General features: G+C 46.6%; 1 protein-coding gene across 3 annotated transcripts in view; it reads right to left on the bottom strand.

Annotated features, from left to right (window-relative positions):
• Positions 1-23,723, bottom strand: part of LOC126535888 (BBSome complex member BBS7-like) — a 155,554-nt gene that overhangs the window by 24,201 nt on the left and 107,630 nt on the right. For all 3 annotated transcript variants that reach the window (XM_050182737.3, XM_055073326.1, XM_055073327.1), the window contains exon 15: positions 6,071-6,235. In XM_050182737.3, the coding sequence (XP_050038694.1) occupies positions 6,071-6,235 (165 nt within the window). The remainder of the gene's footprint in view (positions 1-6,070; positions 6,236-23,723) is intronic.

Raw genomic sequence — 23,723 nt, 5'->3', positions numbered from 1 at the left:
TCTTACGTAGAACCCGATATGTTCACGGGCGAGTGCGCATGGATCAAGCAAGCCGTAGAAGCTCATAGCGTGTGTCTGCCCGTAGCAAAAGTGCTTATTGAAGGACCTTTCGGAGCGCTTGAGACGGAGGCCCCAGTGTCATCTATGCTGGCCCCCCAGAACCCGTACCTATTTTCGAACAGGTCCGATCACCTCCTGCGCGAGAAGGGGCTTTTGTTTGGTGAGGCTAGCGTTCAGGCCTTAACCTGATCGAAGGTTCGGGAGCTCGCTGCAAAGGCGGTAGTTGCGGGGCCGACGTTGTCGAACAATGAAAAAGGGTCAGAGGCGCAGCAAGCTGATATTCAGAGCACGTCCGAACTGAACAAAATTAAGCCTGTAGCGTTGAAGGCACCAGATACTGGAGAGGAAATGCCCGACACGGGAAAGTTAGAAGAGCTATCTGCAGATTTGCTCATCGCGCCTACGTCAGACGGACTTCATAGGTTGCTAAAAGTCAGCCGGTCTGCTTTGATAGCCGAGCAAAAAAAGGATGGCAGCCTAGAACACATACCCTGCAATGTCAAGGAAGGTATCGCCAAGAAAAATGCTCGTTTTGTGGAAAGAGGTGGGGTCCTGTACCGGAAGTATCTAGACCGCAGGGGAGTGGAGTTCGATCAGCTGATCGTGCCTCAGTGCTACCGTCAGGATCTGTTGCGCTTGTCGCATGGAGGTTCGTGGTCCGGACACCTAGGAGTTAAGAAAACTAAGGACCGTCTCTTGCAAGAGTACTATTGGCCAGGGTATTTTCGGGACGCAGACCACTTTGTCAGGACATGTGACACCTGTCAGCGGGTGGGCAAACCAGGGGACAAATTGAGGGCGCCGTTGAAGTTGGTACCTATCATTACGGAGCCTTTTAGACGGCTCGTTATTGATACAGTGGGACCTCTGCCGGTAACCACGGGGTACAGACACATTTTGACTGTGATCTGCCCAGCGACAAAGTTCCCTGAAGCAGTGCCGCTTAAAGAACTCAGCTCAGTTGAGATAGTCAATGCACTACTGTCCCTATTTGCGCGAGTTGGTTTTCCTGCGGAAATCCAATCAGATCAGGGCACAGTGTTTACTAGCGCTTTGACGACAACTTTTCTCGAAAGGTGTGGGGTAAAGCTGTTACACAGCTCAGTGTACCACCCACAGTCGAATTCCGTTGAGAAGCTCCACTCCGTCATGAAGCGCGTGTTGAGAGCATTGTGTTTTGCACAACAAACTAACTGGGAGCTGTGTCTGCCTGGGGTGATGTTTGCATTGAGGACCGCGCCGCATGCGGCTACGGGGTTTTCGCCAGCTGAGCTAGTGTACGGTCGCTCGCTGCGATCTCCGCTTCGCATGCTTCGAGACGGATCACTGCCCTCTCCAATGGCTGCAGACCATCTCTTCCACAAATGGCCGCCTCCTGCGCTGGAGCCTCGCTTTGCAACAATATTCCTTTGAGGTGCGTTACAAAAAGGGGAGTCTCAACGGTAACTCCGATGGCTTAAGTCGAAGCCCCTAACGTAGGAATCAGCCTCAGAGTTGTTTGTTACTGATGTTTTTCTTCCTGAGGCAGGATTTTTAACATATTGCTTTTGTTTAGTGTTTCAAAGTGATGACGTGCTTTCTAGTGCAATTTTCCACTTTGTGGACGTGTTCTGGGTGCTGCTAGACTACTGTAAGGAACTAGGCAGTAGTATAAAAGGGGAAAGAGCCTGGCTTGGCTTAGTGAGGGTTGTTTCGTGCTTGCTGACTGAGCAGTTGAGTTTCGGCGTAGTTCTAACGCTTGCTGGGAACGAGAGAAAAATGGCAACTCTCCCGAAGTCACTTTGCAGTGTCCTGTGTGAACCTGAACGTGAGAACGAGGCCTTCTCTGTGCGCTGCGCTCAAGAAACGCTGAGGGACGACCGACTTCGTTTATGAGCATCATCGAGCGACATCCCTCCGGACAGCGGATGCAGTCCCCTGACCATCGGTATCTCCTTCCCCCGGCGGGGCGGTCTGTTACGTTTCGCCTACGACGCGCGGTATAGCCGGCGCGGAGGCAACGGACGCCGGGGCTTCATTCAAGCGGCGGACATTTTGGCCCGTTCAGCGCTGCCGCAACGCCTCCCCGCCAAGCGCGTCCAGGCATGTTTCAATGCCACGTGTATTCGTGTGTGCGTGTGTGTGTGAGTGCATGTTGGTGCCCACGCTTGTCAAAGCGCGGCAGCCGGGGAGAGGAGCTCCCCAAGTGTGAAGCGAGGAGGTCTGACCGGCGCCGGCCCGGCGGATGCGTCACTACACTCGTCTCAACGTGTCTCTCAGCGTGTCCGTGCCCCGCCGTCACGTGCGCCTCTGACGAGGCGTTCCTTCTTGCCCTCGACTCCGAGAGTATAAAAGCAGCTGCCCCCGGACGCCAAGAGAGGCTCCGATTTCTTCCGTTGAGTAGCGTGCTCTCCCGTCTCTCCACTTCGGTCGACCTGACCGGCCGCTCTTTTGCGATGCTAGAATAAACAAGTTGTTCTGTTAGCAGTCGACTCATGCTTTGCCAGGACCTTCGGATGCTTCCAGTTGTGCCCCAGGCCGCCAGGCCAACGCTACCATTGGGGCTTGCGACCCATTTGCAACAGTAGTGTCCGCAGTGTGACGTCGCTCGTGGTGATGCGCGACTTCGAGAATTATTCAAGACAACAACTGTTATCTGCGCGATCTGTTGCTTTAACTGACGAATTGAAGTTTAGAGAAATAATAAAACACACAAACGGAATGTCCGTGTGTTTTTTGTTTTACTTCCCACCGAAGCAAGAGAGATGTACTTGCGCTTCGTCTGCTTGTTCCCACGGTGGTGCGGTCAAGTGCTTAGGTACCGAAACTGTCATTTTCTACAGTGCTCCAGCGCGTGATCATGCTCTGCGATCCGCGTGTTCTTGCTCAGTATTCGTGTAGCATTGAATTATACCGCTAGTCATGTTTCCTTTTCCACAGCGGGCGAAATCGTGCGCTGCCAGAACCAGACCACAGCTCGCGCGCGACGCCATCAGCGGTATTGCGAGTGCCGAAAAAAAATTCGAGAAAAAAATATGAAGTTGGGGTCTGTGACGTATGTGTCACGCAATCCTCGAGGTCCGGTATGGGAGAACGCAGGGAAGGGATTTTGCTTGCGAAGGCTAGACGGGCCGAGTGGAGAGAGGGTGCTGCTTAGCAGTGGAGTCCGCCTGCTGAAATTATGGGTTCACGGCATTGAAATATTTCCATCTCGGCTATTAATGGGCCGATATGAAATTTTTTTGCGGCAGAACGCTCCCTAGAGGACATGTTACAACTTCCAGCGTATAACCAAGTTTGCTATAGAGCCTGGTGAGGGGCCCTTTAAACGGACCATGAAATTCTTTTGACGATTTTGTACAAACGTACCGAGTCGTTAGGGCCTGTCCTCCTGATCATCATTTGACACATTTAGGTGCTCCGCGTGAAGCGTGTAATTTAATATATGGTCTCATAAATGTACATTGCTGCCGATCGCAGCACATCACGCGGCTGAATTTCAAGCCGCCCCCACCCATTTGGCGTCACTTACCCCAATGATGTTAGTAGGGCGAGCTAGCCGACTGGCTGCCCATTGCGCGTCATCAGATTTTTCCAACTTTATGGTGAAAAAATGTTGTTTGTAGAAGTTAGCATGTTAATTTGTTTCTATAAAAGGAAAGTGACAGAGAGAGAATGCACAAAAACAATTTCTCACCACACTTAAGCACGTCCGGCACTCTGCAAGCGTCGTCTGCTTGTGTTACAACGTGCTCCATATTGAAGAGAGCTCCGCGGTCAGAGTCGGTCTCACTCTTTTCGCGAGCACCATGATTCGTTTTTGTTGCCTTGTGGGCTGCAAACGTAGCGACTGGCAATATGTGAAGCTGCGATATCGTGTCCCTCTGCAACGCAGCAGACGAGCGGACTGACTGCAGCGCATCGGACTGCCGCTATCTGATCGGCGCCAGAATTTGCATGTTTGCAGCCGTCACTGTACTCCGGAGGATTACTACCGCAATAGCGGTTTGCGAGTCCGGTATTAGGGTAAACCCAAGCGCAAGGGGACAGGGCCTGGCCGTTTGACCATGTCGTTTCACGGGATGAGCAGGAGCGCCAATGTGAATGGCCTGCATGGTGCAGCCACCTGGTGTCACAGAGCGCAACCACACACAATAGCAGTAACGAAATGTATTCTTTTTTGCTGCTGGTGTAAAATTTTCGCGGGAGTGTAATCGTTATCACGTTGTTTTCGTAAATGTTTAAAATGTTTTATACTTGGTTAGAGCAACATTAGCGCTCTGTTTGGCTGGTTAAGCTCTGCACCAACAGTGGCTTGACCGTGCAGACCTATCAGGCCGTTCACATACGTCTACGCTAAAGTTCCTTCATCAGCTTGAGTTTATGTCTCCAGCCATCCATCGAAACGCCCAGCTCGCCTGTGGTTACTGGAACATCAGATACGCTCGGCGCAGCGACAGAATGCTCGCAACGCGCGCTGCTTCAATAGCTCTCGCTTGGGTCGACTGCCAAGCAGCTGCCGGAGAGGTTGGAGACTTCGCGCGCTCGCTCCTCGAGAACCGGAAGTCGACGACACGACGTGCCATCATGACGCAGAACCAGTGAAGGCGGAGCTTAGCCCCGATCACTCGGCGAACGGGTTGAGGAGAAAATGCGTGGCTGTGGAGGAAGGTATCATGTTCTCGCCCGTAGCTCTCCTAATATGAGTCCTTTCACACAAATTGTGGTGCGAATGATTAACTTTAGTTTTATTCTATACGCGTCTACAAAATTTGTCCGAACCATTTCCAGGGCCTTGGACACTAAAGGCAAATACTAAGTCGACGTGGACTGTTGAAATACCATTCCATAAACCTCGCAACGCTTGTTTCGCGCCAAGAAAATACTTAGTTTACGAGAAAATTGCATCTTACAGGTCTGAATACACTTAACGCAGTTCAAACTTCCCGCTGCCCAACCGGAGGAGTCGTGACGTTGCATACGCCATCACCACCTTTTGCTGCCGTCGGTGAGTGAAACGGCGCCCGACAGATGGTGGTACCGAGCCAAGGCAGAGCAGTGGATTCGCCGCTGCAGCTTCTTTTTGGTCAAGTGGCATAAACCCACAGAACACCTATATAGATAGACCTTTCAGGCACCCCGCGACGTCATATGTAAGTTGAATTTTCTGCTACTTGCAGTTTGTGCGAGTTTCGCGAGCCCTCAAAACCAGCGCACCACAACGCGATGACGAAAGTACTGTGAAACGCAAAAACGTGGGCGGCGCGGAGTCTTGCGAAAATGAAACCTTTCGACTACCCGCTACGTTGTCACGAGTTATTTCAGAGAGTTCTTTTTCCTAAAAGTGAAATAGAGCTGGACAAGTAGCATTTTATTTCGGCTTACAATACAAAGCACGGATATTTTTTTTGCAACGAGTGGTTGAGTACTAGTGACAGAATTTGAATGAGGAGTGCTTTCGTGATCGCGCAAGTACTTTAATGTCTCGGGGGAGTCTCTACTCATGTCCGGCATTTACGTCAATTTCTCGATTATTAAGGCTCTGTGCACGATAATATTGGCTCCTCAGAGGTTGTCGAGAACGAATCTGTCATTTTAGCTTGACTTAATATTTGCCTGTAGTGTCCCTTTAAGTTTGACAGTTTCGAGTGATGCCACACTACATGACGTGTACGCAGTATAATGTAACTCTGGCAATGGGATCATCTTTAAACATGTCAGTTCGTAATCAATCGAATCGACGGCTGGTTACGGCACCAGCCACAGTTTCGCCATGTTGGTCGTGAGCGTGGTGTAGACTTTGCCTCCTCATAAGCGCGCTCTTTGCGACGATTTACTTTTTGCTGCGTGTGTACACTCACTCGTCCATGTGCTTGAGGATCTCATGATTATGACTCGCAGTGAGCTTGTGTACATACAGCGGCGAGCATTTACACAGAAAGTTTGCTCATCCTGCGCACAAATGTCTACTGATTCAAGCTGGACGGTGGGGCTGGTCAGCTGTCAGCTCTGGTTGATCAGGGCTGCCTACCTGTAAACGCAAGCGAGCAACGTCCCGAGGAACGTGGAGACAAAGTGAAGCGTGGCCGAGTCCGTCACCGGCGGCCTCTCGGCCACCTCCGGAAGGCTCAGCACCAGCCAGGCATGCATCTCGGCCAGGCTGAATGGACCGCAAAGCTTCAGCACATTCAGTGACCTGCAGGAAAAACAATCTGTGAGACCACAGCAGGTGGGTGTCGCGTTTGTTCTCTTCGAGCCAACTGCTGCTGAAGGGAAGGAACGGCTTTTGAGGTCAGGCAGCGCTGTAGATCACTAAGTTTGTGTTATAATGTGCTGAGTTGTCCGCGCAACCGATTGGTACATGCTACTCGTCAGCGGTTCACTTCAACCACGCATTGGCTGCTATGGCAAAGTACTTTCAACATGTGGCGACATGCACCCTTAAAATTACATTTATTTTGCTCTATTTTAATCTGACTAGCACATACTGAGCCTTTTGTACGTTTCTGAAAATTGATTTGAAAAACTGTGTTACTGCTGCAGCTTGCCACACCCTGACGATTCCGATTTTCAATTTTATCATGAAAACCTGAAAATTAATCTGCCGGTAAAAATGTTTATAATAATAAAGCTAGCCCCCTCCCGCACCCCCGATGCCTCATCTTAAGAGAAAAAGAAGCAGATGATTACTCTTTTGACTTAGTAACCTCGAATACCTTCAAGAAATTATTAAATTTGCCAAGAGTGCTCACGAGCAAAATCAAATAATTGTCAACGTTAGCGTATCGTGATATATTGCATGGTTATTTGCACGATGTCTCGCGGATGAAAGGAACCTCGATGTTCTCGCCGGACGCCACGCCCTCTCCGCTGCCAACACTTTTAGCACTTTAGCACTTAAACCTGTATCCTCAGTAAAATACCTTGGACTACATTTTCACTGCGACCTATCCTGGAACTCTCACCTGGATCATGTTTCTAGAAAACCCGCACATTATCTTGCTTAATGCACAATATTCCATATTTCGATTCGCTATGACATAGTACATGTTGTGGATCGTGGTGTGATTAGATATGGTTCAACTGTTTGTGGTCACTGCTCAGGTCGGTAGAAAAGAGAGAGAATAAACTCTTATGTTGCGGGTTGAAAATTATTGAATATGATTTGTGTCCTGCACAACGTGATAATATTTTCAAAGGTTTGGGCTCCAGGATGCTGCCTTCTCCCTGCCAAAGCTGTTGTAATAAAACACCTTTGGACGAGTCTGTGCAAAGTACCGTATGTTCCAGCATGCTGTCTCAGGCCAAAGGACCATTACAGAAAAAAACACCTATTTTACTCTATATGGGAAATGTATGTCTCTATATAATGCTCCCAAAATTTTCAATCTGATACACCCTTGCATTTCTCGCATCAGAACAAAGTTCACTGGTTAAACAACTACTCAAATGTTTGTCACCTGATTGTTCCTATTGCTTTCTGACATCACATGTTCTACATTACACGGTATATAGTTGTTTTTTTTTCTACTATAGTATTATATTGTAGTCTAAGTCGAACTTTAGTAAGTACGTAGTGGTTCCCTGCTTTCTGTCAGACGCAGCCATTGAAGCATTTGAGGCTTTGGCTGGCCTGCTGTCAGTACTGTTGTACTAATTGAAAATAAAGATGTATGTATGTATGTATGTATGTATGTATGTATGTATGTGTGTATGTATGTATGTATGTATGTATGTATGTATGTATGTATGTATGTATGTATGTATGTATGTATGTATGTATGTATGTATGTATGTATGTATGTATAAAATGACTTGTTCAAAGTTCAACGGCGTATGTAAAGTTAATCAACCTTGACATAAACTTCCATTATTTGCACCGCAATGTTGCTTTGCCTACACCGCTCTCTATCTTTAACATTGAGCTGAGAATTACTAGGAGTTGCGGCAAGTACGCCATCTAATAAGGCCCCCCGGTCTGGATGCGTATGATTAAATAAAACATTGACGTGCTAGGACCTATACTATATATGCCTCATTTTAACCTATTTGTTAAGCAGCTGTACATACTACCTACATTAACTACAAGTGGCCAAGGTGATACCAATATTTAACAGTGGTAACAAATCAGATCACTCTTGTTATCACCCGATACATGTCCTAAGTATACAAACTAATACTTATGAAAAGTTCCCTGCGAAACCAATTAATAAATTTATAGAGAAGCACACGTAATTCGTCTACAGCAATGCGGATTTTGGCAATTTTTTGCGCATCTATTGCAGCCGTGTCTCTCATTCGAATACTCAACGTAGCTCTCGATAACAAGCTCGTCGTATTGGTATTGCTCGACCTAACTAAAGCATTCGCCATCCCGTAGGCCAGCACACCACATCCTACTGAATAAACTAAAATACTATGACTTGGAAACTAAAATACTATGGGGTTGCGCCGGAGGAGTTATCTGCGTGCAGGCGACGGACGGACGGACGGACGAATGGGCTAGCCATATACAGCTTCCCTGTAGAAACAAAATACGTGATCGTTCACTCGCGGAATAAGCTTGTAGCTGTGCCTTCCGCTCATGTAATACTTAATTACAATCCTTCAGAGCACGCTACTTCGTTCAAAACACTTGGCTTTGAAATTTCACTGTCATCTAGAGTGGAAAACCCACATTCATGCGCTGTGTAGTAGGCTTTCAGTGGAATGTTATTACTTATACACAGTCATTTATCATTCTGCATTGAATCACAGGCGTGGACTCTAAGCACCTACCTTGAGCCGCTACGTAAATAAAAACAAAAAGATATCTATAAGAATAATTACTCACTTCTACGTCTTTTATCACAGATATTTCAGTGTACTTATACATAATCACCATCTCCCCGCGTCCCGGTTACTGATGTGATTCTGTGTGACCAGAAATGTGGCCTCATATAATTTTAACTTACCTCCAATTCACAACATATATAGTGACTGCCAAATCCACATTACTGGCGCTAAATTATGGAACTATTTGCCGATGGAACTAAAGAAAGCTCTGAACTTGAATTTCCTAAAAGAAAAAGTATTTTATTGCGCAGCATTCTTTGGCTAGGTGCCTGGGGCCATTGTCTGCTTCATTCCGTTCGTGCTTCCGTTTCGTGTCCCAAAAAGATCGTAGTGCCATCTAGTCTTGAATATGAGAATTTCTGTAATACACAAGTGACCATGATGATGATTTAATGGCATCCCCTTTGAAACGGGGCGGTGCCAAATAATCACTTTAAAAGCTCGGCGACTAAACATAAGCTTTTTAAAGCCCATCAGCCCCCCAAAGCAGCACCAACCAGTTCCCCCCTCCTCCGCTCGGCGCGGCCTCGGCGGTGGCGCCTCCCGTGCTGGCCCTGCCGTAGCAGACGACGGCTAACACGCTGCCGGAGGAAATTCGCAGAAAAGTTCTTTCGATCCCTGCAGGGCAGTCTTTTTAATAGAAATCTTGCTTAGTCAGTTGGTAACTGGCCATAAGAATGTTGTGTTGGAATTGCGGAAAAATAGAGAGAAGGACCATTATTTAAGGCGTAAAGCATACGCACGTTGAGTTCGTGTTGCTGAAGCACGACGCATGCACGCGGTGGGCTAAAGCACGCGCGTAATTACCCGAGTTTCAGGTTCTGACTGCGCGAAGGTGTGCGTACGTGGTTTCGTATACGTTCACATACAGTGGATATGACGCATGATCCACTTACTTAATCGGACGCATAAAGATGTTAACGTTAAGCAGTAAAATTTTCAATCCTTATCAGCGGGCCTGCAGTCCTTTTCGGCCTTTCTCGGCCATTATAATACTGCACACAAAACGTGCGAGTAGCCGCTGCTCATGCCTCCAATATTGAGGACGCGTCCGGCAGCAGCCAGGATAGAGGAGAAATGCAAGAGGCCCGTGAAGAGATTCCTCGTTGGTGTTCCGTGCCGCGGTAGGTTGCATTAGTCGCGGGGCGCTTTTTTCGTTGCTGATTGCTTTGGTAATCTCGATGATAGATTGTCAATCAACAATACGAAATAATTACACGCTGTTACAACTAGTAAATGAAATATAATAAAGAAACACAATCGCAGCGAGACGCCAACTTCGGGCGCAGCGCTACCGCACCCCCGTGGGAATTACGAAACGCCAACAAGGAATTTACCGGCCCACGTACAACTACGATCAAAGTGCAGGTTAAACCTCACGAGGCGACCTAAATAACGTTATTCGGAGCCATCCACTACGACCTCCCTCATAGCTTTAGTCGCTTCGGGAAGTTGAAAACGTTAATCGCCACAAACCAAATCAATACATGCGGGCGTACATTCGAAGGTAAACGACAGCATCCCTAAGTCATAGTCAGCCTTCCAAAAGCGTCGAGAATGTGTGAACTTCTGGTGGAGCTCAAAACATAGCATGAGTAAAGTCGCTTTTATGCCACAGGCCAGCTGCAGCTGCGTACACTTTCGTCGCAAGACGAAACTACATGAAACAAAGACAGCAAATTCGAAACAAAGTCAACTTAAACGCGCTAAAAGTACGCACAACATGAACACATACAGTTTTTCGAAGCGGCAGGCGTGAACTAGGCTAAAGAAAAGAGGTTGTGAGGAACCGTGGCACTTCACAAAGACGTGCGTTTTTTTGCCACTTCCTCGAAGTCTTCCACATAGGATCGGGCGGGCTGCCCGATCCTATGTATCCACACTACTTTGTGTGTTGCGCTCGTCGGATGGTAAAGAAACAAGCCTTTTGCCGTCGCTGTGACCGTTACGGCAACCGAAGGCGCAGCAGCAAGGCATCACAATTAAGTTCTCGCCCCTAACACACTCGATTTGTTCCGCTAACGCACTCGATCAGTCCATTTGCGCGTACTTTCGTCGCGCAGGGCAAACAACGGCGGTCGGAGCGCGCTGGAAATAAAAAAAATATACGAAAGAGCGGCGGCTGCTTCCACTTGAAACTGATTGGCCAATGGAGGAGTGGAGGAGACTGGGGCGGCAGGAGGCTTGGAGGAGGAAACGTCGGGGAGAGCGGGGTGACGGAAAGATCTAAGAATGGCGCTACTTTTGGAAAATTGAGGGGTTTTCAAATGGATGGATGGATGGATGTTATGAGCGTCCCCTTTGGAACGGGGCGGTGGGTTGCTCCACCAAGCTCTTCCTATTATACTGTATAATGTCCTACCTAGGTTAAACAATAAAAAAAAACGCTATGAACTCCAACAACTAAATTTTCTGATCCCCTATTGCGAACTGTGCTTTGGTACGTTTCCGTTTTTTTGTCGTTTCCCTACTTTTCTTCCACCAATCCTCCAATCGCCTCTTACTAATCCCTATTGCGGACATGTTTACCTTTCCACTGCTCTCGCTGAACCCAAGGGCTTCTAGGAGGCCAGTGGTGCCTAATTCGACCACTGGTTAGACGTCTTCACATTCCAATAAAGCATGCTCCATAGTTTCCCTAGGTTTACCGCAGGAAGCACATGCTTCTTCTTCCTTCTTGTGTCCCGCTTTATAGGTGCTTGTTCTACGGCTTCCCGATCTCGCTTCGAAAAGTAATGAGCTTCCCTTTGAGTTATCATAAATTGCTTCTTTCCTGGTTTCGTTTTTTCCTCTTAAGTAGTTACTAATTGCAAGTTTTTCTTTTCTTTGCCGCCACCCATGAGATTATTTCAGCCACTCTGACATTCACTTGACGTTGTTTGTTCCTACGTTGCCCACCTTACAGGCCGCATACTTGCTGGTAAGCTTCCTTGTTCTCTTCCTCCACTGTGAATCAATGTTTTACCTGTACAGATACCTCAACACTCCCCAAACCCATTTACTTTCTTCCGTATTCCTTAGTCGTTCATCATACTCAATTTTACTGCGAGGTTCCCTCACCTCAAAACTAGTTCAGCCCATTTAACCCTGCACAGCTTCATTTGTAGTGTTCCCGTGAGCACCCAATTCAAGGCGACGAACTGACCTTTGGTTCCAACCGAGTCCTGATTGTACCCCTGATTTAAAGCAAACAACCGCATTTCCAAAAGTAAGTCCTGGAACCATTACACCTTTCAACATACCTCGCAGAACCTCGTACCTGTTGCATCCCCATAACGCTCTGTGCGTCAATATGGCTGCATTTCTCTGTCCCTTCATTGTTATTCTTTTTTTCCTGTGTTTCCATATATCTATTGCCTTCGTTTATCCATATACCAAGGTACTTATATTCTGTTACCCGAGGTATTTCCTGGCCCTGTATCACCATTGTCTGTTCAATATTTTCATTGGATACCATAACACCCGATTTTCAATCACTAAATTTCAAACCTACATTGTTGCCTTCCTGTCCATAGATATCAGCCAGACGTTACAAATCCCCTCGCTTGTTAGCTACCAACACAATGTCGTCTGCGTAATATAAACCTGGAAGCTGCTACTCTACTACTGTACCCACCTGCTTGTATGAGAGATTGAAGCAGATATTACTTTCTTCTAGCGCCCTCTCCATCCTCACCATGTACATCATAAACAGCTATGGGGATAAAGGGCACCCCTGCCTCAGTCCCTTGTTGATATGAACTTTCTTCACGCTCCTCAGGCCTTCCCTTTGCAACGCAAACAATATTTTCTAGGTAAATCTCTCTCAAAAGCTGTAGACAATCATGACCTAAGCCTTCCCCTTCCAGAATATCCCACGAGATGTTGCAGTCTACGTTGTCATAGGCTCCTGTATGTCTAAAAAGCCCACATATAACTGTCTGCTTTCTACTTTTGACATGTCAAGACATTGAGTAAGAACAAATAACTTATCATCTAAACGCCTACCCATTCTGAAGCCATTCTGAAGTTCTCCCAAAATGCCATTAGTCTCTGCCCATGCTTGGAGCTTTAATTTGATTGCCTGCATTGCTAGCCTGTATATAACCGATGTAGCGGTCAACGGTCTATACGAGTGAATTATTTCTTTCTCCCCCTTACCTTCATAAATTAAATTAATTCTACTTTGTCGCAAACTGTCTGGTATTCGTCTATCTTTTAAAAGTTTTTTTCCACTGCTTTCACCAGAGCTTTCGTACTTTTTGTTCCTAGTTCATTCATCAGCCTAACGGGAACCTCGTCTAGCCCTGTGCCTGTGCGCTTAGGAATTTTCTCTTCGGCTTCGTTCCAGCTGAAAATTTTCAGCACCAGCTCCTTTTCCAGTTGGGTCTCTTTCGAGCTCTTCTTTTTTTTCAAATACAGCCTCGTCATTGCCTTGGAAAGATTGGGTTGTTATTTTTCGGATGTAATTTATTGCTGCTGCTCCTTCCAGTCGGTTTTCATCTTCGTCTAGGATATGTTGTATTGTTGTTGAATTTCTGCCTAATAATTTTACGTGATTCCAAAATATTCTAGGTGCGGCCTTCTTTTTCTCACGTATTTCTGACAACCAACGTTCACTTTCACCTTTTAATTTTGCTTGCACCACTATTTGAACCACAGACTTTTTCTCCCGGTATATTTCCCATTTACTGGTTACTTCATCCTGTGGCAACTGCGCCTTCTTTGCCTGCCTGTGCTCTCGAGATGCTTTCTGTCGTTCAGTGATCGCTTCTCGTATCTCTCTGTTCCACCAGCTATTCCGTTTCTATTTTTCCTTTTCAACGAACATGTTGTTTCTCTTTCCGTACTTCTGTCGTTATTACACTTAGAAGCTCACTATATTCCAACTCTTTATATGGCCATTTGCCAAGTTCTTCATCGACTCTATTGACTACATTTGTTATTTGTTCAGTGTTCAAATTTGGACTGGCCATTTTGCACTCCTTGCTCTCTTTCCCAACTACATATCCCCTTTTCAAAATGATGCGTTTGTGGTCGCTCCCTATGCTGCTATACCCTTCCTCATCAATGACCATTTCTCTCAACTTATAATGAATTCCTTCTGTCATAAGACAGTAATCAATAATTGATTGCCGGTTTCACACTGCCCACGTTAGCTGCCCTTCATACTTAGGCCCTGTATTCACGATAACGAGGTTATGTTGCCCACAAAGGTCTAGCATTGACTTCCCGTTGTTGTGGGTATAGCCATCTAAATCCTGTATGCGGGTACTCATTTAACCTAATAGGATAATTTCAACACCATACCCGAAACACTTAATATCAGCGCTTATGCATTCCACTAACTATTTATTTTTCTCTGTGCAATTATTTCCGGTCCACAAATATGTCTCGCCCAGCCAAGTTTTTTTCCAACTCATTGTACCTGATAACCAAAGATGCTCTTGACATTTTGAATTTACTCGTTTTCATTTGGCTCCCTGATGGACGAGCATTGCGACTCCCCCTCCCTTTCTTTCCAACTTAGTTCTGTTGCACCCTTCCCAAACGTAATTCTCAATCACTGGCGGCTCTTCCGATTCTCTAAGGTGCGTTTCTGCAACCGCATACACCCTTATTTGTTCTCTATTTAACTGCTCCTGAATATCTGGCCACTTTTCGTTTCGTATGCCGCCCTGCATATTAATGTAGCCTATTTCATGGCGAGCTCTCTTTCTTGCTTTGCTCCTTTTTCTGTTATCGATGGCGATGCTGTTCTGAGGTTCCCTTTGGAGACCTTCTTCGTTACTACCTACTCTGGCCTCCTGAGCGCCCGTGGGCCCCCTAAAAAAAGCAACAGTGCGACAACTAAGTCGCCAGCCCACTTCTCGTGCCAGCCTGTAGTTGAAGTGGATCCCGTCTCGTTTAAAACCACCACATCCTCTCACTTTCCTGTTTACTTCGACAACCTCGAAGCCTTTCTCTCGGCTCATTTACCATATCGCCTTATTAGCAGCCACTACGGCTCTTTGTACGTGACTGTCACGCACAGGCACCTCCGGCACCGTGCACACCCCGATCTGCACCTGAGGGGATATAGCTCGCGCAAGTCGTCCACCCCCTTCGCCAAGCGCTGGGTTAGTCCTGTCCCTTTTCTGTTTATGACATCATTTAGCGCACCTGCTACTATGACAAGGTAGCGCACGTGGACATTTTCTGCGAGCTTTTCTTTTGCTCGCTCCATGACAGAACCCAGTGTCTGCCCTGGAAATGTCCCTACCGCGACTCTTTTATCGCCTTTCACCCTGTCCACAATTGCTTCTGAGCACCTAGCCAGGTTTGAGTCGCCGGCAATAATCACCCTTTCACTCTCTCTTACCCCTCCCTGCTTCCCTTTGCCTTTTCCGCGTGATTCGGACTTGACAAGGGACATTGACCCATGCGCTCCTGCTTGTACCGCGTGGCCGCCTCAAGGTAGGTGCCGTTCTTTCCAGCTAACCCTTCACCACGTTTCATGCATTCCACTTACTTTGATAGTACTCCCTGTCCTGTCACGTCGGGGGACTGCGTTCCATTCTCACGCACATTCTCACTCACAGTGGCGGCCGTGTTAAGCTTTTCCTCGGCTGCTTCAAGTCTTTCTTCAAGTACCTTCCGTGCATCACGCTCCCTATTTAGCTCATTTTTGAGCTCTTCCACCTGTTTGACAAGCTCTTCCTGGAAAGCCTCCATCTTCTGCAGCCTAGTATCGACATCACAGTGTGTGCCGGTTCACTCCATTCCCTCTCCATTCTCATCCGTTTCTTCACCTGCCTTGAGGGACCCCCCAGCACTGCCTGCTCTGCCGGCTTTCTTGCCAGGTATTGCACGGCTTTTCCTGATGCAAATACTATAATACTATAATAATGCAGAGCACGTGCCTTTTAGCAAAAATCGATACGCACGATCCAAATCCTCAAAATGTCGCAAAGCAACTCTCACCACTGTTTCAAAAGCAATCAATGCCGCGGTGACCCAAGGTATGACAGGCGCTCGCACGCGCTCTCAACCACACGGCTACGCTCTCACATTCCTACCAAAACACACAGAGTAAAACCACTAATAGCTATTAGTCTTGGCACCTCCACGCTACCATTTAAAGGCTACAAACACTCAACGTCCCACTCGGCTGCACGTGTTGAAGCACGTGGTGCGAAAGGACGCTCTAACCATCCCGCAATACCAAATGTACACGAAACATACCCGCGCGTACGAAATACGAGAGACAAAAAAAAAAGAAGAAAGAAAAAGAAAACCACCCAATTACTATTTAAAGGCAAAAAAAAAAAATCAGCAAATAAACAACAGAAACAAGCTCAAAGCATGCACGAAACTTTTGGTTTCGTCACCGCCACGGAGCCCCGAAAATGGCGTTCATTCGCCACAAATTCTCAAGCCTCCTGCCCATTGTCCTTCTGTGGAATTACCGTGCAATTCCGTGGAAAAGCTACTTAAAGCCCCTTGATAACTTGAAAGTAGCGACACTCTCCTCCTCACGGCGCTTTCCTCCTCGATTCTCCTCGCCCGCCGGCTGCGCACGGCGCGCTATTCCTCCTGGGCTCCCGCGGACGGGCCGCAGGATTCTATGGAGGCGTGTTATTTTGGGCCAATTGCGCGCCCCAGTGGGGTTGAAAATTTTGAGAAATGCTAATAGCAGCATTGATAATGCTGGAGGCAACGCTTATGAGGAGGTTGGTTTTTTCTTAAAGCCGTATGAACGGGGTATACCGATGTAAAGGGAGCTTTGAGGCGAGTTCTATATTCCAGACAATTTTTCTGCCACATGATCAGATGCTTTTACTTCTTGCGTCTGATCTAGTATTGCTTGTGACACATCCCTTTGTGTGTGGCTTATTAAGCGAAGGCCTTAGACCTCTGTTTCAAGGTCCCGTTGTGAGCTACAGAAAATATCACGTGACCGAAGGAAGGCGGGAAGCGAACCAAAGCATGTGCAGCCGCGTATAAGAGATGATTAATGATTAGCAAAGTAATGATTGATTAGTGATTGGATTAAGATGAATTCGGGTGTATTAAGGAGGATTAAGGTGGATTAGTCAATGAAGGTGCATTAGGATGAATGAAGATTGATTAAGGTGCATAAAGGAGGACTAGGTGGATTAAGGTCGTTGAGGTTAATTAGGGTGGATGAAGGTGCGTTGATGTGCATTCAGGACGATTATAGTGGATTATGGTGGATTAAAGTGCATGACGAAGGATAAAGGTGGATTAAGAGGGATTAAGGTGCACTAAAGATGATTATGGTGGGCTAGGGTGGATTAAAGTTGAGGAAGCATTACGGTTGATTAAGGAGAATTAAAGTGCATTAAGGAGGGTTAGAGTAGATTAAGGTCGATGAAGGTGGATTAGGGTGCATTAAGGAGGACATTCGTGGATTATGGTGGATTAAAGTGAATGAAGGAGGATTGAGGTCGATGAATGTGCATTAGGAGGATTATGGTAGACTAATCGGTCTTAATTCTCAAAGAACCCCAATTCACCTTAGTCCACCCTAATCCACCCTAATGCTCCTTCATCCACCTTATAACTCCCTATCCACCTTAATACAACCTACATCGCCCCTAATGCACCTTAGCCTGCCCTACGCGGTCTTAATCCTCTTTTATCAACCTTAATCCATCATAATCCGCCTTAATCCTACTTCATCCATCTTAATCCTTATTCACGCACCTTAATCCCACCGAATCCTGCTTAATGGTCCCAATCTACCTTAATACATCCTAATCCGCCTCTATAAAACCTAATCCAGCTCCATGGTACCTAATCCATCTTAATCTACCCTAGTCCATCCAAATCGGTCTTAATCCTCCTTTCTCAACCCTAATTCACCTTAATCCAGATTAATCAACCTTAATCTCCCTTCATCCACGTTAATCCTTCCTAATCCTCGTTCATGCGCCCTAATCCACCCTAATCGGTCTTAATACCCTTTCATCAACACTTCACCTTAATCCACCATAACCGCCTTAATCCTCCTCCACGCACCTTATTCTTTATTCATGCATCTTAATCCTTCATAATGCACTCTAATCCACCGTAGTCTTCTTTAATACTCTCTAATCAACCTTAATCGTCCCTAATCCACCTTATGTCAAGCACTAATGATTCATGAATTAACTTGGGTAATCATTCTCTTATACAGGGGTTGACATGCTTTGGGTCCCCTCTGGCCTTTCTTGGGTCACGTGATACTGCCAGTTTACAACGCGACCTCGAAACATAAAGATCTAAAGGCTTTCGCCTTAAAACTAAAAAAAAAACTATATTTTGACTAGTTAACGCTCATCACCTGCAATACTACGGGTATACTTGCCACTAATTTTTTCAGGGCGCAAAGCAGAATCATAATACTGCACTTCCGACTGAATAACAACAGTTAGCGACGTGCGAAGTGATGGAGCCTTCCCAGAATATTAAGCATACTGAGGACAACCGCAACAAAAACGCTGGTGAGCAGGCCGAAGAATGAAAAAAAAAGCAGCATTACGGGATTCTTTGCTACGAGCTATAAGAAAGACTCCTCAGCTCGCAAACAACGCTGTTCTTTGTCGGAACAAAGAACTTTCGGCCAATGTCATGCAGCCACTGCTTCCTACGCAAGCCGTCACGCTTTCGTTGTGGTATCATAAAAACGACATAACCACCTTCAGGCTTCTTGCTGCAGTTATATGCGCAACAGCCCGGCATAGCGCTAGCACTTAGACCAGAAACACAGCGTACAACGTTCGCTACGCCGAGCTAAAGCACTGAGCCAGCCGTGCTCAGGAGGAAAATGGCGCGAACAAAAAAGAAAAACACAAGCAAAACTCAAGATCCGCGCGTTTCCAAGGGCAACGACAGGGAGACCAATCGTCGCGCAGAAAAACGGGGGCAAAACTGGTTGCCGCGGGGGAACGCGCAAGGGGCGAGGAGGTCGCGCGGCGGCGGCAGAGTTCAAAGAGTGTCGCTACTTTCAAATTATCAAGGGATTTTAAAGCTACTGTGCAATTACCGCCACCTACCAGTGGGCGCACTAACTTCCAACGAGACATTGTGTCAGAAAGCCACCAGGTGTCGACATACATCTGCCCAAACCCGAATTTGTTTCGACACGCTACCGACGCACCCGACATTCTAGGAACTGCATCGCATCAAAGAAAACAACAACTTATGGGGGAGTTCATTACTTGTATTACTCTTAATATTAAAGTTCTGTTAGTATATCCCACCCTAAGAAACTGCACAGTGACGAGGTATTACCCGCCGCGGACGGTGGCTTAGCGGCTATGGTGCAGCGCTGCTAATCACGAGGTGATTAGTAGTAACATGGTGTAACAGTAGTAACAAGTAGCATGGTGAATGTTATTACTATTTCATCGAAGCCGCGGCGGACGCATTTCGATGGGGCCAAATGCAAAAGACGCCTGTGTCCCATGCATAGGAGGCAAGTTGAAGACCCCTTATGGTCAAAATGAATTCGGAGTCTCACTACGGCATGCCTCCTAGTCGACTGGTGGTTCTAGCGCGTAAATCCACAGAATTCAATTCACTCATGAGGAACGAAGATTAATAAGGCCGAAGCTATACTCCGACGTAACGCGCACGCTCGCGGCGAGCTCCGCGACCTCATGGTGGCGAGTCTGGCACGGTCGCGCGCGCTCCAGCGTTGCTGCCTCCTTTATAGCTCCGTTCGAATTTTTTGCACTCAACGCCGAGCTGCGCTGGTCGCACATCTCAGCATTCCTCGCGTGCAGCGGGCAGGGGCGCTATCCTGGACATTGCACCATTTTCTTCGATGCGTGACGTAGACGCGACGCGAATAAAATGGCGCTGATGGCCCCATTATGGGGCGCTATTCTGGACACGCATGGCGGCTGCAGAGCCGCCATTATCCGCCATGTTTACCCTCTGATTGGCTGTGGAGAGCTCACGTGCCTTGAAATTTGTGCCGGGAAACGGAAGTTTTGCGAAATGTCATTTTGCGCTTTCATCAAGATGACGAAACGTGACGTGGGGCTGCACATTTTATGGACTAATACACTTTTTTGGTCCTTGGAAGATATATTGTGATGTTAGCGCTTCAAGAAGAATGTGAGCGGTAGCGTGCAGAAGCCAGTGCAATGCATCTGAAATTGCGCGAGTATGTGGTGGCGATCCAAGATATGCCCCATGCCAGCTTGCTGATTGGCTGAAGGAATATCTTGTGAGGAGCGTCACAGGAAGGGCTGTTTCGTAAACGTCATTTTGACGATGCGTGACGTTGCACTGGGCCGCCATTGCTGAGATTTTCCGCCATAATGTTTGCTGCGACGAGCCGCGCGAATTATGCTAATGAGCAGCCATATGCAATGGCAGCCGAGAGGAATGCGTATCGCCACATTTTCCCTGTAGTTTGGCGCCACGAAAATCTTTTGTTCATAATGCGTGCTCATAGTATTTGCATCGCTCTCGGGTGGTGTTGGCATTTGTGTTTGCGGCCATCATTTTTTAAAAGAACGCGTTTATACGAAATAATATTGGTTGAACATAGCAAACTTTCGGCAATGTGGTCCACTTTTCACTGCTGCATTTGTATTCTAATCAAGATTAATGCCTTTTCGCACAATCAAAAGTTATGACAACGGCCTCTTTCTAGTTTATAAAAAGAAATGTACGCAAGGCGGCGCCTTGAAGTTTCCTCCCGCGGTGCGAGTAACCAGCGAAATGAACCAGAGATGGCAGCGCCGGCGCTTGCGTCGCGCTAGTGGATATATCTGGCACGCGCAACGTTATCTGTGATATTCGGCCGTTTCTCAGCCAGCCGAGTCGGGCTGAGTCACTTGCGTTTCACGAGATAGCGATAACGTGGCCTAGAACGTGAGCGCATCACCACTGGTAGGTCGCGTATGTTTTCTCAAGCAAGAAAACAAGCGCGTTGGCGCCAACATGCGATGACTCATTCCATTTTCTGGGGGCACGCATCCTAGCTATTGAAGGAGACGACGGAAGCGAGATGCGTTTTCGACGGAATAATCATACGCTTTGAAATATGTGCTTTATTTTTACTGCGGAGGAAAACTGTTTTGCTTTGCCGATAACGCTACATTCAGTGCCTTCATTTCAGTTTCTTAGGCGAAACGTCAACTTGGCGTCGCGTTACGTAAGCAAAACGGGGCCACCAGCGCCATTTTGTTTGCGTCGCGCCTACGTCACGCATCGAAGAAAATGGCGGAATGTCCAGAATAGCGCCCTTGCTTTCGTAACGTGACGCCAGCTTGACGTTTTGCCTAAGAAACTGAAATGAAGGCGCTGAACGTAAGGTTCTCGGTAAAGCAAAACTGTTTTCCTCCCCAGTAAAAATAAAGCAGCTAGCTGAAAGCGAATGATTATTCCGTCGAAAACGCTTCTCGCTTCCGTCGTCTGCCGCGTACAAGCCGTTGTCTGCTTCAATAGCTAGGATGCGTGTGCCCGAGAAATGGAATGAGTCAGCGTATGTTGGCGCCAACGCGCTTGTTTTCTTGCTTGAGACAACATACGCAACCTACCAGTGGTGATGCGCGCACGTTCTAGGCCACGTTATCGCTATCTCGTGAGACGCAAGTGACTCAGCCCGACTCGGCTTGCTGAGGAACGGCCGAATATCACCAATAGCATTGCGCGCGCCAGAGATATCCACTATCGCGACGCAAGTGCCGGCGATGCCATCTCTTGTTCACTTCCCTGGTTACTCGCACTTCGGGAGGAAACTTCAAGGCGCCGCCTTGCGTACATTCCTTTTTATATAATAAAAAGACGCCGTTGTCATAACTTTTCATTGTGCAAAAAGGCATTAATCTTGATTACAATAAAAATGCATCAGTGAAAAGTGGACAACATTGCCGAAAGTTTGCTATGTTCAACCAATATTATTTAGTATAAATGCATTCTTTTAAAGAAATGATGGTTCCAAACACAAACGCCAACACCAACCGAGAGTGATGCAAACACTATGAGCACACGTTATGAACAAAACATTTTCGTGGCGCCAAACGACGGGGAAAATGTGGCGATAAGCCTGTTTCACATGATGCGATTTTCGTCGCACCGGAAGTGCGATTGCCGTCGTTTGCGAAAAGAACCGCAGTCGCAGTGCCGACCCCCCAATATTCCGCTGCGACAAACCGGTTGGTCGCACAGTCGCACTGTCGCTACGATCGCTGCGATTTTCCGTCGAAATTGCGCAGAGAGCTATCATGGAGCTATTTCGCCGGTTTGTTTTGGAATATGGCGTCTCACACAACAAGTGCAATGCGCGGAGACGTGGATTGCCCAATTCGGTGCGTACGCGAAGGGAGAATAAAACAACTTGTAACGCAGATTCCATTCTCCGATTTCTATGCGTCTGTTGACACGCTACACAGCAAATGAAGTGCATTTTCACGTTTGCTTCGTACGCCTTTGCGAGTTGTCAGTGCTAGGTGTTCGATCCCCATCAGACGACGAGGTCGTCACAATTTTCTTTTGTTGAGTAGCATGGAAAAATCGCGCTTACGGAGCAGCTTGAATTATTTCACCCTCGGCAAGGGCAAATGACGAGACAGCAAAGTACCCGAAGTTTCGACGTTGTGCTGAACGCGGTACTGTTCAGTTGCATTTTCTTGTCGGTTTTCAAGCGTGAATTTCCCGATGCATCTTGGAAGGTGCACCTCACCTATTAAATTTGACAGAGCAAAAGTGTAGGCTATGGTAATGAATTTTCTACGATAGCAATAATTCCGTGGCTTGAATAAACAGCGTCGTTAATTTGTTTTCGATACATGCACGTTAAGTTGCACCTCTTGTCTGGAGACTTTTTTTTTTCTTGCACAGAAACCAATAAGAGTTGACTGTGTTGCGGACTTTGTATCCTACTGCACCTGTATTAACGTTTGCGCCGAAAGGTAATTAAATCTACAGCTAGTAAATTAAGTAAATTATTCGCTCGCTATAGTGGCACAGTGACAACGTACCCTCGTGCACCGTCATGTAAAACTCGTGCAACAATGCTAAAAGCAGACAAACAGTCTGTTCTTGTGGGGTAAAACAGTGGAAAACGACACGTTAAAGAAAAGTAAATCAAAACTGTGCAGTGAAGTCAGTCAGTTGCATCCCTTCCTGTGAAACTTTGAATCTAAGTACAGGCAGTTCTTGCACGTTCACAGCTGATCAAATGTGGAGAAACATTCAAGCCTTATATGTTACTAATAAGGTTGTGATCACATATATTAGTGTGTAAACCCATATAACGATATCCGCTGTGATTACTCTTTATAAGTAATGAAATACCACGCTACTTGCAAGAACATATCACCTGAGGATTTTAGAACAAATTTCTGCATTTCAACTATACACAATATGTGGTTTATTCAAGAAAGGGACACAAACTGATTTTTTCAATCATAAACTTATCACAAGTTTTATATACAGGCGAGAAAAATATATCTATAGACAAAAATATTGTCAATTTATTCACCTGCCACTGTGGCTATAGCATTCTGCTGCTAACACAAGGCGAGGGGTTGATTTGCCAGCAATGGAAGTCGCCTTTCAATGGGAGTCATAGGTAAAACAAAGCTCTTGCACTTAGATTTAGTTCATCACCTTTTATTGATACCATAAACTTCCAAATACTATTGCATAGAGGGGCATGCTTATGCAAAATTCAACACCAATCGAAACCAAAGGGCACAATTGTAAAACAACTATCTTTCGTGATAATTCTATTGTCTAAACATTCATTGCATCAATACGTATTGTTCAACAGCACTGCACAAATAAGCATAATCAAGTATAGCAAGTGCTCTGTCAGGAAGCTGGTTCTACAGATGTATAAATATAAGTCATGAATGCTCGTA

The sequence above is a fragment of the Dermacentor andersoni genome, chromosome 4 (assembly GCF_023375885.2).
Source record: "Dermacentor andersoni chromosome 4, qqDerAnde1_hic_scaffold, whole genome shotgun sequence".
Lineage (NCBI taxonomy): Eukaryota > Metazoa > Arthropoda > Arachnida > Ixodida > Ixodidae > Dermacentor > Dermacentor andersoni.
The sequence above is the reverse complement of the archived record's forward strand: the minus strand, read 5'-3'. Positions and strand labels throughout refer to the sequence as shown.